We start from the raw sequence: 16795 nt of genomic DNA on the forward strand, positions 1-16795 counted from the left end.
AGTCTGGATTTCTGGAGTTTTCTTTAGGTATTTCAGGTGACAGAAAGATGCAGAAAGATGTACATGTTATCTCCAGCTAGCATTGAGATCTGAGAAATTATTTGCCACTTGTCATGGCTATTTTCTCGGTGCTTTGAAGGATCTTGCTGAGATATTCCATCTCTAGATACAAATGCAGACTATCTATTCCAGTAACCTGTTTCTGATAGGTAACAGACTACTTCTCTAAATTCTCTTTCGTAAACTCCAGATTCTATCTCCCCATGGAGTAAAGGCCACTTTTTCACCAGATCTTTGAATTTTCAGTTGTCTTTTCTATGATTTATCAAATTCTCATAATTTAGAATGCATATATTTAAGGAGCTGAGTAAAATTTTACATTTGTTTACTTTTTAGTACCACATTATGTTTTGAACTTCTGCTATTTCATTTCGTGACTTCTTTTGAGGGATAACTTTAAGGAAAGTTATACAACCTCCTGAGCCAGTTGAAAGCTGTTTGCTTTAATTCCCGGTGTATTTTACACTGCGAACTCTCAGTTTCAAGTGCTGCTTCTCCTGCAAACTGTAAAGGGTAATTGCATTGTTAAATAACTCACATTTTATGTCAAAAATGTCCATTTCAGTGAGCTTGCCAAGTGCATTATGATCTTTTACAATAAAGACTCTTATACCATTGCTGGTATAAGACAAGCACCACCAACTGAAATTGCATCAGGAATCTACCAGGAGAACTTGATCCCAACCTTAGTTTTGTAGGAAAGGCTGGTAGCAAATTTTGAGGTTACGGTTAGTAATTAATTTGTTCAAGAATAAGTTCTATTGTCATTGGAGTTTTAAAGCATAAGGAACACCAGCAATGCTGTAGACATAATTATTTGTCATCTTTTTACTGCTTTCTTCTTTTGTAAGAGATTGACAAATCTGCTTGCTCTATTGAGACAATGTTTTTAGCTGTTCCTGCTTTGAAACTCATAGACATGATAGTTTTTATTAAAAGTGACATGTTCATAAAACTCATTAAAAGGATTAGAGTTCAAAATTAGTAAAGGACTGACTGAGACTGCTACTTCAATTTACCGCTTCAACGTTGCTTCCAATTTCTGTCTTTATATTGACAGAACCTGCAAATCAAAATGTGATAGAAATGACCACATGTATAGAGAGGAGTGTCAGTAGGATAGATTAAGGCAGTCCAGATCTCTGAAGTACACCATGAAACAATGTACTAGTGAAGTATGTTATATATAAATCTCCATTCCACCTCTCTCTACGTGCACAAGAACTGCATTGGAGGTTTTTGTGTCCCAACAGAGGCAGCAGCAGGAACGACTCTTCTTCCTGTGAGTTTATACCAAAGTAGTGGTAACCTTCACTGGAGAGAGGTTTTGCAGGACCATCAGTGTCTTCCTTTCTCTGAAGCACCTAGCTATGGACAGTCACTAGCTGTTACAGTCACTGGACATTACTAGCTAACTTTGAAGTAGCCTCTTGTCTCCTTCTGCAGGTATGTAGGCTGCTTACCTTCTTAATTCCTCTGGGCCTGATCCTCAGCTGGGCTTTCCTCCAAACCAGTTATACATTTTGCCATGTAGTAATAGCACCTTGTGAACATTAAGCTGTATCCCACATTTCATAGGAGAATGCTTTTGCTCTTGATTTTAGAGGTCTATTGCTGGGATAACTCCCACCTAACAAGCTGGTTTGAAAATATGCTAAAAAATCGTCTTTGCTGATCAAATTACAGTCAGCCAGAATTTAACCTACAACTGTATTCTGTTAAAAAGTTTTAATTCTTTACACTTTTGGAGCTTCATGTTAGAGATCTCTTTGTGCCTTCATCAAATACTGTACTGTCACAGAAACATCTCTGAATGATGGTGTGTTTGGTGGAGCAGCCCTGCAGCCTGTTTTTGCTTGAGCAGGCAGAGTTCCTCTTTCAGGAGTACTCACAAAGGGCACAGTTTGGCATAAGGCAGTAGGTGCTGGGGTTCTTGGAGTACTCAATGAAGAAAGAGAGATACTTCAGATTCAGTTAACAGGAGTGGTCTTATTTAGGTTCTCTAACTCACCTTGCAGAAACGAAAATATTAATTTCAGTGCCAAGACATTATAGAAGGACTACATTTACTTCATGCCCTGCTGAGAGAAGCTAGCAAGAGCCATTATCGAAGACTCCTTTTCTCCTCAGTCATTTAATAGTAGCAGCTTCTCTTTTATTCTGTGCTCTCGGAGAGCAGAATAGGAAGTGATAATCTCCTTGGAATACAGCAGATACCTGTTTGATAAGTGGTAATTGCATTATTCCTGGAGGATTATCACAGTGGTGCTTGTTTCTTTGTAATGAAACTCCACTATATAAGCAGAGCAGAGCTTCGCTAGAAGGTGTATGAAAATCTATTGCAACAGATTGAAGGTGTTTAGGATTCTGTAAACAGAGTTTCGCTTTAAGTGCGTGGTGAGTGGGCTCGCTGTGTAATAGCAGAAGAAAGCTATGTAAAATTACAGCATGGTGTTTGTTGTTTTGTATGTGAGTGAGAATGTTTCCTATTGCTATAACTTCGCTTGGGGATTGTTCTAGTTGTATACAGAGCCTGATATAATAGTCTCAAATGCTTCCTTTAAAAAAAAGTGGTATTTAAATAATGTTAAATTAGTCCATAAATGCTTAGAACGGAGCTAATCTGGTCCTCTGTGGGGAATTTTTTGTTAAAATCCAGTAAACTGTTGATAAAATGTAGAACCAAGAAAATATTAGTTGATAAATCTATTTTAGACAGATAACTTCTAACAGAGAAGAGTTCTGTTGTCAATAGCAATTGCTGGACTGAATTCCTTTTCTGAACCTAGTTACTGCCCAGTGATCAAAACATAGACCTGAGACAGGTTTGTAGCTCTGCAGACTTTACTTACGACATTTAATAAAACACTTCCCTTAAGCAACTCAAGCCTCCTCATTTCTAAGAGGAGGCCTGAGATTTAATGCTGAACTTTTTATGAAAGTAAAAGAAGAAAATTAGCTACATGGCCTCAGCTGGATTTCAGTAGAAACTGGCCACCTTATTTTTGTTAGATGGCTAAGAAAATCCAATCTAAAATGTTGGGAATTTTTCATGTTTGTCTAATCCTTAGAGGTCTCCAAATAGAAAGACCCTTTATAAATGCTTAATTTTTAGTTACTTATGTTCTTTATCTTTTCCTTATCACACTTGAAGCTATCATACATCAACCAAGCACATTCAACACATAGTTATACTGAATGAACTAAATTGATGCATTTTTAGCTGCAACTGCACCATCCCAACAACTTACCATTTAAGAATACTAAAATGTTGTTTGGTATTAATACAATTTATTATTTCTAGTTTTGAACCTTTTTCCTTTAATTGAGGAGGCTAGATTACTCAGTACTTTTAGTTCTACTGATGTAAAGAGTTAAAGGCCTTTTCATATATTCCAGGTAAGAGAAACAGAAAATAAGAAACAAGCATCATTTTCAGAAGCTCATTTTTAGAAGTCAGTAACATGATGTTTTCAAAAGGCTAATATTGCAAAAATCCAATTCCTTGGAAAGTGATATCCAGGAAGAAGAGGCAGCATAACAAGCCTATCAGTGTTTGAACCATTTGTTGGAAGCAGTGTTGCTAGCACAACTGCTTGAACTCTGCCAAGGAATTATATAGTGCTGGAAACATATCCAGGCTCTCTTCTGTTTGCCATCCAAAGCACTGTACAATGCTGTGAAGTAAATGGCATCCCACCATAGATCAGAAACGTGCCAAGTATTTGGCTGATACTCTTTGTGAATGCAAAACAGTTCCCAAGATGTATTTGTGAATATCTGTGGGCAATATGCGATCTGGATGAATCAAAATGGTTGTTGGTTTATACTGTTGCTTATTATTTCCCTTACAATTGTTTCTTACCTTAAAAATTCGTTTAATGGTTTTGTATCTCTTAATAGAGATATATAATAGAAATAATAGAAATTTGTGATCAGACTTAGAACAATATTATTATACCCTGTTCTATGACAATTACACATTTATGTAAAGAAAATATCAGAAACCTAACAGTGTGTTTCAACACAGAAGCCAGCAAATGAAACAGGACAATGTTAGTACCTTGATTACTTTTCAGCCCTTACCCTGTGAAGAATTTTGAGGAGAGGAAATACAGGAAGACAGGTTAACTCTGTTTAGTGTTTTTGCAATTGTTATGAGTCTGAATCCAGGTTCAGTACAGCTGAATTTTTCACAGTTGCCATTAGAGTATCCACAGTAAGACTAAGCAGTATCACAAAATACCATAACCAGACTGCAGAGCATGTGATGGTCCACAGAGAACTGATGGATGAGTGGATGCTGGCATTTTCCTACATTTTCAGGTACTAGAGGAATTCTTGTCCTTTTTCTTAGAGACCTTTTCTTTTGTTTATCTTGATACTCGTCTTATTTGGCAACATGAAATGGATGGATGCTTTGACTCCTGGTAGTTGTTATCACCCAAATGCAGACTCTCTCTAGTTTGGAAAATGTTGGGAATCCCAGTTTATCTATGAATAACACTCTTATTAATCATAATATATCATGTTTTGGTGACAGAATATTTATTTTTGGTTCCTGAGACATTCAGGAAAGTACAGTGAGTTATGACCTGTTCCTGGGCATGTATGGTTTATAGATCCATTCACACAGGTGTATTAATAAACTCACTTAACCAATTTACATGCATAAGTTTTAACCACTGAGTAATTAGTGAAAGCATTGCTGGGGAACTGGAAATTTGGGAAATGTGTCATTATTTGCATATCAGTATAAAGCAATTACTAAATTAAAGAGTGCACGTTGTGACAAACATGAAGCTCCTTTACTGTTGCTTTGTCAGTGCACATTAACATCAACTTGATGTGAAAGCCTGGCTTTCTCTGCGTGAACTAAAAATCCTAAGGCAGAAGTACACAATGAATCACCCAGAGTTTGGAGGCTAGCATGCTGAATTGCCTTGGGGTTCAGACCAAGGAAAGAAAAAACTGATGTAAAAGACCATTGAGAAAACGTATCAGTGGAAAGTAATTAACTCAAGATCCACAATTAGCCTCATGGTCTATACTTAACTGTGTTCCAGGTCTTTCAGCGTTTATTTAATTCTGTTACCCTGTGTTTCAAATAGCTGCAAATGGCTTGGCAGATTTTTCATCCTTTTTAATATTTACAGTTTTTGTCTAAGAAGAAGAATGAGCTCTGTAAGTGATCATGGGTATTTATTTCAGTCTCTCAAGTATATCTCTTTTAGTAGAATCTGTTGTACAAGGAAATATTATTTTCCTTTTGTTTCCTTTAAATATGTTTGTGGTTTGAAGCAACATTAAGTACTACAGTATCTGTCCTTCTGCTTTAATTCCTAACGCGACTTAATCAGATGAGAAATAATCAAAACCAGGGATAATTTTCTCTTTCATTCAGCTAACAAACAAGAGTGATAGATTCGCAGTTATACAGCTGGTGATTAACAGCAACCGTAGCAAAAATTGGCATGTGTGCTCAACCAGTATACCAGAGCTGAGTGTTCCCAGAGGACCAGGCACAACTTTTTCTCAAGCTTGTACAGAAACTCTCGGTAGTGTTTTGTGAAGCTTGCTTTTTCGTGGTTGTCGCTGTGACTCCAGCATCCCTTATCTGGTGTCTGTCTCAAAAGACACAAGTGTCCTGTTCACTGTGCCGTGGGCTCTTCTTCAGCCTCCCTCTTCCCACCCCATGTGCTTTTCATTCACAAGTCGATTCCAGAGCATCTTCACCGTGCTGTTGCCTTCAGCACGTTGTGTAAAGATTTCCCAGAGTTGTGCCTTTACACTGCAGCAGCAGGAATAATACATGTATGTTTAATATGCAGCCTTTTGGAATAAACTGCAGAAGAATTTTTGAGAATTAAGCAAAGCAGTCTCTTAATCCTAATCTAAAGAATTTATCACTTTCTTTGACTTTATTAATATTTAAGACACTTCTTCCAGTTCAGACCTTTTTTAACTTTTGGATTCTGTGTTCTAACTCTAGCATTCCTTTGTGATTTTAATCTTCATTATAGTTCAAAGATCTACCATGGGAACATCACTGAAATCCCTGGAATGAATTTCCTACAACCTGTGTTGACAGGTTTAAATTACGCACTCTGACACTGTTCTTGTGGCTGGATTAGAAACTTTTTTTCAAGTTAAACCTGCGATAAGTAATTGTCACAGCGCGCTGGCACAATGCTAATTTGAAGTGACATGTCCAAACTGGCCTCAGTAACATGAAGAACCCTAACAGGTGTGAGGGGTGGATCTTCCCATGGGCCCTGCTGAACTTCTAACAGGGGAAAAATAGTAGAAAAAGTGAAATGAACCTTGAATAAAGCTGTCAGCAGTAATTATCTCAACAACACTTTGTGAGGAGTTAAAATAAGCATTGCTGATTTATAACCTGAACACACTCCACCCTAGAGATTTTTTTCATCCAGTTAGTGTTTAAAATGAAATGTTGAATACCTGTCAAGATTATTTTTTTGAATTTTTGTATTGAAGATGCATAATGAAAATGAAGTTATTTTCCAGAGGAAGTTAATTTCAAGGGCTGTCAAATTTTTTAAACTCTTATGTTCATTTTAATATTTGTACAATAGTTTAATAAACAAACCTAGAGCATACTTGACTGTTTTTCCCAACTAATGCTATTTGATGTCAAAAGACGAAGTGGCTAATGTAGAATTACATCCACTTTTTATTGTTGCTCAAGGATATATAAGGGTTTACATGATAGGAGATGAGTTGTGGTTGGTTGATTATTTATTTATTTATTTTTTAAATTATGTACTGAACTTGAGTAGCAGTGTCTTGTTGACCAGTATAGATTGAAGAGAACCCTTCAGTTCTGTATAGTAAATCTCTCTGAGTCTCGTAATTAATTATGTAGTACAAAAAAAGCCCTTGTTTCAGTAAATTTAAAAAAAGTGCATTTGATAGGCTTTTTTAAAAATTGGAATGTACATTCATTTTACAGTGAGATACTTGCTTGTTGTTGCTGTGATAACACTTGTTTTATGTATACAATGTATTTCAGCATGGATAGAAGTAATTTTACAGTCTGTTACTAATGAAAGAATACTTTCTAGCTTTGAGAAAAGAGCAAAGCATAAGATAAACGTTAATTGACAGAAAGCCTTTAATTCTTTGAAGTTTTAAACATTACTTTTAAACAAGAACATGTGTGACTTCTTAAATCATGTATCACTTTGACTTTGTGAAATTATATACTGAAAACAAGATAGATTATTTAATGTATAATTATACAGCAATAAGTGATGGGTTTAACAGTGTTGAACACCTATTTGTTCCCAAGGAATTTAGTGAGTGTTTGTCTGAGGACAACATGCTGCCCACACATTGTTAATAATGCTTGGTTAAACACTAAGAACTAAAACCATGGCAAGAACAACCTCATATGAATGATCTCTCATGTCATAGCATCATTTTTCTTGGAATGATGAGACTCTGAGTATCCTCAGAAATAGTATGAGCTGCTTGGGAGTCCACCACCTCCTTCCTGCATGGTTTGGGTCTCCAACCAGTAAAGAGTGTGGAGCCATCTGATATTCTCTGGAAAATTGCAAAAAATTGCCAAAGAGTTCCCACACTCCTATTTCCCCTGCTTCAGTATTCATATTCAAGGGCTGTGCTGGATGCATTTAGAAACCACTATTTTCTTCAACTGTCAGTATAATGGAAAACTTCCCACTCACGTTTCAAGTGTGGAAGCAAAACTTCCTCTGCCATCATCCACATGCTCTACCTTTTTGCCCCTCCCTTTTATGCTTTGATTTTTCCCATATGCCACATTAACTGCCATCTCCCTTTCACCGTACAAATATTCCTTGCTTTATGGTTTGCTTGCTTTTTTAATCTCAAAAAGGATAGGTTACAAAAGAAGAATGGAAAACGAAACACTAGTGAGCTGGGAGCAGCAGCCTCAGCTGTGGAGCAGCCTGACCAGTCTTGCTCCAATAGTAAACAGAATAACTTCTTTTCTAGGCATTTCAAATAGGTTGTTTTATAATTTGTTCATGTGTCTTTTCTGGGGAGTAATGTTACATTGAACTGGTCTGCAGTCCCCTAGATCACCCTGAGATTCTGACTTAAAGACTTGAGCTCTGAGGCTTAGGCCCGTGCCTTCATCTAGCTCTGCTGAAAAAGTATTTCTCTCTGATTTCCCATTCTGCTCAGTTAGTATGGTAATCTTTTTGAACAGGGAACTTAATTTGTCTAGTGAGGAGAGATAGATGACATCTGGTTAGGCTAGGAGAAATGAACTTGTTTGAATTCTTCTGAGATCTGCTCATCAAGAAGAAGGGATTAGCAATTATGAATATGCCTTGCAGACATCTAAACTGAAGTTTGTCTAGACTAAGCAGCAAGAGAATTTCTCGCTTATCACAATGTTACCTACCCTGGCTGAATGGATGGAGAATGGCTTGAAACTGGAGATACAGACAGGCTCCTTTGCAGGAGCCATGCTATTCAGCCAAGATGTAGAAAACTGATGACTTGTTTTGTCTTATTACCTTGCTAATCCTAGTGCAGTTGGGCTATGAAAGTGTTTGATCCTCAGTATGCCACAAACTCAGCTGGTAGTACCATATGCATGTAGAATGTAATAGAAAAACTAGGACAGAAATGTTCTTTCTCAAACTTTTTGTTCCTTCTCAAACTTTATATAGTTGTCTTCAAACAAGACCAGATTTTTTTTCTTACCTTCAAGAAAGTGCATACATACAGACATCTATAGTGTCATTGACATTGATCATACTCAGGGAATTAGCTTATGCTTTAAAAGAAAGTCAGATAACAGAATACTAAGTTTAAGATGAAAACTGAAATGCTTAATAAAGCTCCTTACTCACCCCTCTATCCTTACCCCTTCTTCTACCTGATGAGAGGAAAAAGGCATCATAGTAATTAGTCCAACAAGAAAAAGGATCAAGTTATATGGAAGTGAAATTTTCACAGTGAAGACACCTGCCAGTCATTGAGTATTTTGCTATGGGCACCTCTGTCTTAGGTTATTTTGAATAATTGAGCATGGCATGTTATGAAATGTACTCGGTCATGTTTGTTTCTTTATACATTAGCCATGTATCAGTGAGTAAACCAGTAAATGAAAAAGCTAAGCAGCGCACATTTTGAGCACAGTGAAAGGGCTGTCACATGGAGTATTTGAACCAGGATTAAGTTTCGGTCTGTAGGCAACAGTGTGTTCATTTCTGATTAAGAATTTCTTGTGTGATATATGCCTATTATAAATCTCCACATGTGTAGTACAGCCTGATATGCAACCTCTACAAAGAGCTCTTGTTCAAGTGATGACCTCCTGATTTATAAATATTATCTTGGGATATCATTTCTGTGTTTGTTAATATATTTATTTCTAACATGAAACCACAACTAGCTAATATTGACAAGCTAGTTGTGGCCAGAGTACTAAATAGCAGCCACAAACGTCTATTAGATTTCAGAGCTGGTATGTACTGCAATAATAATTATCGAGGGTAGTTAGAAGTTTGTAATTGTGGTAGAATTCACCTCGTTAAAACAGCTGATTTGAAGACTATTCAAGCTTAGCATGAACTTCTATTCTTAATTAGTTAGATAACTTTTTACTCACAATGACTTTACATCACTTTTAGTAATACTCTGAATGGTGCTCACATACTGCTGTTGTTTCCAGTGCAAAAGAAGGGGTTTTGGGTTTCAAGATGTTGATATAATCTCTATCAAAATTTGACTTCACAGGGTGAGTAATAATATTTTTGGCATATTTTTCTGGAGATAATCTTATCTTCTTAAGCAGTGCACTAGTTGTACAATGATAACAGCAAAGGTATAAAACATTCTCAAACCGATACTGAGATAAGAGGGCTACTGCAGTTACTGACTCATGGAGGTTGTTCATCCAGCTACAGCGTGCTAACAGCAGATTTATCTGCAGCACAAACAGATACTCTGTGGGCTTGATTTTTGCTCTTGCTCACCAAGGGGAAGACGGGCAATGCCAGTTTTCACCAGAATTAATATCGATACCCAGAACGTTAAGTGTAAATCTGGAATTGATTGGATGTGGTGGTCTAAAGCTATTGCATTACAGACAGATGGGAAAGGCACTGCACTGGGTGGAGCGCCTCATTGTCTTGGGCTAATTCTAAGAGCTACACAAAACAGAAATTAGAGATGCCAGCCTGAAAGGTTTGGGATTAGGTAATCTGAGTGTTCCTTAACTGCTTTAGATTATAAACAAAAGGCTAAATTATACAGTTTGTATGATAAACATGCCCACCCCCACATTGAATATATGCAAGTTTTAATTCTATCTGCTCAACATTATAGAGTCTGAAAGGATACATTAGAAAGTATGTACCTTCTTAGCAGTTACACATGGAGTGACATCTTTGGGAAGGTTTCTTTCTGTGGCTTCTTAGCAGCTGTGCTAGTGAGTGCAGCTGGAAAGCTGGAACTATAATTTTACCTAACTGTTTTTCAGAATTCTAGAACCGAGGGGCAAGTTATTAAGACTTCCTTTTGCCTAATATACTACAAGCTGACCTTAAGTAGGACTGGGAATTATTCTGCTTTTTATGGGAGATTTATGGAGAGTCAAGTATCGGAAAACATGCTTTTTTTTGTACACCAGAATTTTGTTTGCTTACCTTATCTCTGAGCATTAAAGTCAGAAAACATGGATTATTTTCCCTTACTTCAGGAGGAAATCATGCTCTGAGAATTTCCTCACTTAGTTTTCTACTGAAGTAGTTTATATACAGCCAAACATAATTCTGCATTAGAATTACGCTAATTAAATCATTCAACTGATTCATAGCAGTCAAGTAATATAGAAATTACGTTTCTGTTTATGATCTTTTTACTTTATATTAAAAATCCAGCAAGTATGTCCACTGCAAGGTTTTGTTCTGGTTTAGGTTTGCCATTGTCAGTTAATGCCTGTTGCTTCACTTGCTGTGCATGAGCAAGTGAAATCTGGCATCACTGACTCCTCTCTTTTGCATATGGATAAAGCGTTCTGTGAATTTTTTCTGATGCCTTGTAAGGTTTATAGTTTGACCTTTGAATTTCTGAGAGCAAATGATCAAAAATCTCTAGTTTATGTCCAAAAAATAATATTAGAAAATATTTTGCCATGAAAAAAACCACTTCAGTGAGTCAGAAAGGATTCTTTATTTGACTAGCTCAAACAATAACGATAGTTACCCTGTTACAGTGACTGAAATTGTTTCTCGCTTTAAGTGGTCTTTTAAACAGTCAGAAGCTGTTTTTTAAAATTGACAACTACCAGGTTATACAGATAAAGGGCTCCATTTAATAACTTGCCCTGGTTAACAGGAACAGTGGTAAGTACCTGTATGTTTAGATAGATGCATTAATGTACATTAAAGCAAACCAAACAAGAGGAACTCCTACACACTCCCAAAACTCAAAACTCTCACTACTCTTGTAGCAATCAAATACTTAACAAAGAGCACAAAATCAATATTCCTACTTTTCTTAAACATTATGACTTATGTTTGCTTGTTTTCAATGGCTCTTGTTAAGAGAACCTCCATCCTTTTAGAGAAAGGGATCCCTTGATGACAAGTATCCTGTGAACAGCACAACCTCTCAAGTCATGCCAAAGCAAGTCCATTACGTATTTGTGGCTCTCCTCTTCTGCGAGGTGACACGTTTTGAAGGCTTGTCTTGCCTACTGCACCTGTAAAACTCTGGAGTTCCTGGGGAAATTTCCTGCTGCTGCTGACTGCAGTAGGGAGTTCGATTTGCTGTTCTGAAGATGGCTGACTCTCTTGGCAGCAATTTGGCAGGTCATTCTCCATCTCATCCCTCTGGAAAGGCCATACTTTGCAATGATAAGCACTGGGAGGATAATAACAGGCCTAATGGATAAGTCTGTCAATTATGTGCCTCAAGGTCCTGCCTATTTTTGTACCATAATTTATTTTCTAAAGTATGTTCTGACTTAAAATACAGGCATCTTAGTGGCACAAAGAGTTGTCTTAGTGTTTTATTCAGATTACTGGATTGCTAAAGACACTTGTGTCTGTATTTACATGGAGCAAAGAGTGAATGTTTCCAAAATCACTGTGATAGTTGAGGATGAGGAAGAAGTTCTAGTTCTTTACAGGATATTACTTTAAGCTGGCCACTTTGGATGCCCAACTATATTCTATAAGGTATTAGAAAGCTCATACAGCTTGCCTTCATGCTTTCCTCATTAGATACGGTTTCCATTAGAAGCCTTTTTGAAGTGCTGTTTTTCTCCATCAGCGTGTGACTGAATACGAGGAAGACCGATTTGTCATATTCAATTACTACTTTCCTGATGCAGTACACCGAGCTTATAATTTTTGTATCAGCTTTTCTCAGTGGAGAGAGTTACGTAGTTCTCTGCTGGTATCATTCTTTCATGTTCCTACTGCTGTTTATCTTTCTCACATCTTCAGTGTCTCGATTGAATATCTCTGGACTGGTACAAGGGGTTGAGTTTACTCCTTCCTTTGTAATTTCAGAAGACTGCAACAGTGCAAACAAACTCTAGAAGATTGCAAACTCATGAGATTATGGACGTGTAATTTTTTTTATTACTCTGAGTATTCTGAAGTTACATGCTATTAGTGATTTGTTTCAGAGCAGACATATTTGTATCATGAAATATTTGAAAAAATAGACTTTTAGATTGTTCTAAAGCATATTTCTAGAAGTTTCTACATAAAAATGATACTTTCTAACAGAGAGAGTATTGTTCAAAGCACCCAGCCTCACTCCGGATTTGGCAAATATTTCTAGGTTGATCTGGAAAGTTCTTGGCAAAGAATCCTGCACATTTGGATCAGGAAAGATGTTGCTTAACTTTATCCCCCAATTATTAATGCTGGCTATTGAAATACAAATCGTCTTACACTGAACGCTTACAAATAAATTCAATGTCTTAGTATTGGAAGGCACAAGTGAACATTAGGCTTGTTTCTTTTCACTCTAAATTGTAAAGTTTGGCAACAGTCTTTCTTTTAGTAGTTAAAATACTATTTCAGGTGTCCTCAGACAACAAACCAGCATGTTCAGTTTTGGAGTTCCTAAAATGATTTTATCCATTCCCATGGGAAGATGGTTGCGACACAGCAATTCGTATATCTAATGTACTGTAACCCTGTTTGGGAGTAGGCAGATGAAGTATTTAGAAAGAAAAAACTCTCCAAAAGCAGCCTGACATCTAAACAGTTCTTGCCACTGAGACACTTAAGTGTCTGCTCCCACCAGTAAATTGGCCTGCGTTCAAAATATTTGTAGAAGTTGAGGTTTGCTGTCCATGGCACCGGACTGAGCTGCCTGGAAAGTAATCTTTTGCTTTAGTGTTGATCTTTTTGTAATTTCCAAAATAAAGATTAAACTTTCTGGTGCAAAAGTCTCTCTTGAAAGAGGACTGTCTTCTTTATTTTATAATGAAGATAACTTAATTCTAGAAAGACACTCATGCTGCTAGATTATTTTGGAATGAAAGGCAGAGCTTCTATTTGTGCTAGCCTTTCCCTTGCAAAAACTTCTCAAAAAAAACCCCAAAGGGGAGCGTGATTTCTCACACAAACGTGCACCAAAAACCAACATTCCAGCAACTGTCTTGAGAGTAGGATGAAATGTGCTCTGATGTTGAACCCCTTCTGCTGTTAACTCAGTTTTTGAGAGACGCTTTGACACTATAATATAGGGTTGCAAATTGGAATTGCAACACCCTGCTATTGGGCCAAGTGATGAAGCAGCACAATAACTGCTTGCTTGATCTTACCACTCTTTCTTTAATGTGTATGTAAAAGATATTAGGAGCATTTCCAGGCATCTGTCAGGGTATTTGATGCTGTTAGAAAAGGAACTTACAGTCTGTGTGTGGTTAGTGTGCATGTGTGTATGTTTTACCAGTATTTTATATAGCGTGGTAACTACAGGGCGAAGTTTCAGGTTTTATAACTGTTGGGTTTTGTTTATTATTAAAAGCTTATAAAAATACTAAACTGATGGATTATGACTGAGAATACAGTTCTTACGCTCTTGTCACAGGAGTTTCATAGGTAATTGGTCTTGACCTGTATGTCGCCTCTAATATTTCACTTGCTTCAGAGTATTATTACTCACTTCCTTTAAGACGATAGCTAGGCTTTTTATGCAGCTAAATTTCTGTTTAACCTTGCTATGAGAATGTGACAGTAGGCTAGTTCAGACAGGTTAACATTCATTTGGTAACCAGCCTGCTTAATCAGCCTGCTTCAACCTGCAGCAAATTAAATCTTTGTGAGTTCTAGCAGACAAGCAATAAAGTCATTCTGAATTATGTATAAAAATAAATGGGGTATTTTCAGTGCTCATGGCAGTAAATGAACTTTAAGGTTTATGATTTATTCTTCGATTTTTGTTGAGGATGACTGAAATTTATTTTACCTTAATGTTTTTACAGTCTAATTAGGATGATGCTGTATTTCTGAAACACATAAGTGTCTCATTCTGTGCCCTGCAAAAATTGTAATCATTTTTATAGGGTCTTTTCCTGTCCTCTCTGTGTTTCTTCTGAAGGAATCATTAGAAGCGATATTTCAAACATACAGCCAGAACTATCTTTCTCCATGTCACCAAGAATTGTATAGCATCAAGTATTTTGTCATTGCCAAAATGTATCAGCTATCTTTATTTAAGAGCTATTCATGTTGTAAATTTAGCCCACATGTTATCAAGATAGGGCTTAAGTGCTTCTGAAGATTCTACTTGTCGTCAACCTCGCTTGACCAGGACTGATGTGCTTTCCAAAAGAGGGCAGAAGGCCAGGCGTAAGCTTATGCTGTATAAAGAAATGTGTGAAGGGTGCTTGAAATGCAAGGATGGCACAGACATTTATGATCATAGAAGAGTGGATAATTGTCATTTTTAATCATATCGATTAGTACATTTTTAAATGCAATGTAGGATCAAATCTTCAAATATTATTTATGTGTGTTTGCAGGCATTTAATAATTTTGTCTTTCAAATGACAGTAGCTTTTTTCCATTGTCTTGTTAGTTTTAAGAAGTTGAGATTTAGACAATACAGCAACAGGCAAAAGCACTGTTTCTGTTGGCACTGGTTAATGAACTATCCTGTCTGTGCTGACTGTAGTTTCAACAGCACTGTTGGGTTTGCGTGTGTCCTTGTTCATATGAGAAACATGGCATGTGCCTTTGACATTAATAATGACCAAGATGTAGATGAAATATATTTTTTTAACCATTGTGATTGTGTCTTTTACAATATTTGATGATAAACTGTTATTTCAAGATGACTTAACTGGTTTTAATTAGTTGTATCAGTACCTATCATCTTCACTTTAACATTTGCTTATTGATTAGGAAGGAAAAATTTACATTTACTTCATCAGAGCATAACACTGTAAAAGATAACACATACAAATAATCGTTCAAACTTCAGTACTGATTTAGGAGAAAAGAACAATTCAAGACTCAATTTTGAGTTTGCAGTTCCATTTAGTTTGTTTTGATACTCTGCATACACACCTGTAAAACTCAGTTTATGCTTCTTTGAATATTTTTATGTAAGGAATCGTTTTAGTTTTTCAGGCTTCTTTCTTTATAATTTGTTCTGCAGTGCAGTCTTCAGTTCAAACCTAAAAGCAACCTTAAAAAAAACAACAAACAACCTTCAATTGAGACTATGCCTTTAATAAATTATCATTGCTTTGTTTGTAGATGACTCTAGCTGTATCAGGACTGACTTTTCCTTGCCATCGACTTACAGTTGGAAGAAGATCTTCACCTGTACAAACAAGGGAACAGTCAGAGGAGGTAAGAACATCATCTTTATTTTACCAGTATACTCTAAGAATAAGCAGAGAAAGCTTATTTTGCAATAGTCACCGTTCCTTCTGTTGTCAAATATGTCAATAGAATTGCACCTTAAAAGAATCAATTACAATTCCTGTAACACATAATTGCGACAAAGTAAGGAACTGGCTAAATGAGCCATTGAAGAAAAAGAGCAATAACAAAGTAAGCAAGCCACAGTAAGCATTGAAAAATACTCCAAATTAAATAGAAGCTTGAAACATATATTTTTAATATTAGCAGAAGGAGATGTTTGCAGACTGTATAAACTCCTGTTCTGTTGTTTCTAACTATTAATAGTTTGGGTCAAAATTTCCAATGCCTTTGTCCTTCCTCAAAATAAATTTAATATAAGCAGTTTCCCATTTTCTACGCTTTTTTCTTAGCGTTTTGTTTAGAGAACTATAGCACACAAGGTTTATCTTGCTGAGCAAAAATGATGTGTTTCAACCTGTTGAGTTCATTTGAGTTGGCAAGACATAGCTGTGAGGTACAGTCAGGACGCAAGCCTGGATATATGTGGTTGGATAGTTGTTAAAAATTAGAGGATAGTCAGACAATGTTGTTCTAGCTATACCTGTACCACTTAGCAGGTTAAATAGATGGTTATTGTTTTCTCCTGGGGTCTACCAGCATAACTATGTATCATTGCTGCTTTACTTCATTGTTTCAAAATTATCCAACTGAGTTTGTTCACCTTGTAGAATTTTCTTGTTGACTAGTTCATTTAGTTCATTATTTTAAGTTCTTTATGTGTAGCTATCATAGAGAGACATCCACAATTTAGAGCTCTTTGCTTCTCTCGTGGTCACTTGCATGCCAGAACTGAAATCTCACGTTCT

The 16795-nt window shown here is 36.5% G+C and overlaps 1 protein-coding gene across 2 annotated transcripts in view; it reads left to right on the forward strand.

Moving 5' to 3' along the window:
- The window catches only part of FAF1 (Fas associated factor 1), a 172055-nt gene that overhangs the window by 94949 nt on the left and 60311 nt on the right, over nt 1-16795 (forward strand). For both annotated transcript variants that reach the window (XM_074876081.1, XM_074876082.1), the window contains exon 9: nt 15819-15914. In XM_074876081.1, coding sequence (XP_074732182.1) covers nt 15819-15914 — 96 coding nt within the window. The remainder of the gene's footprint in view (nt 1-15818; nt 15915-16795) is intronic.

The sequence above is a fragment of the Strix uralensis genome, chromosome 8 (genome assembly GCF_047716275.1).
Source record: "Strix uralensis isolate ZFMK-TIS-50842 chromosome 8, bStrUra1, whole genome shotgun sequence".
NCBI classification, from domain to species: Eukaryota; Metazoa; Chordata; class Aves; order Strigiformes; family Strigidae; genus Strix; species Strix uralensis.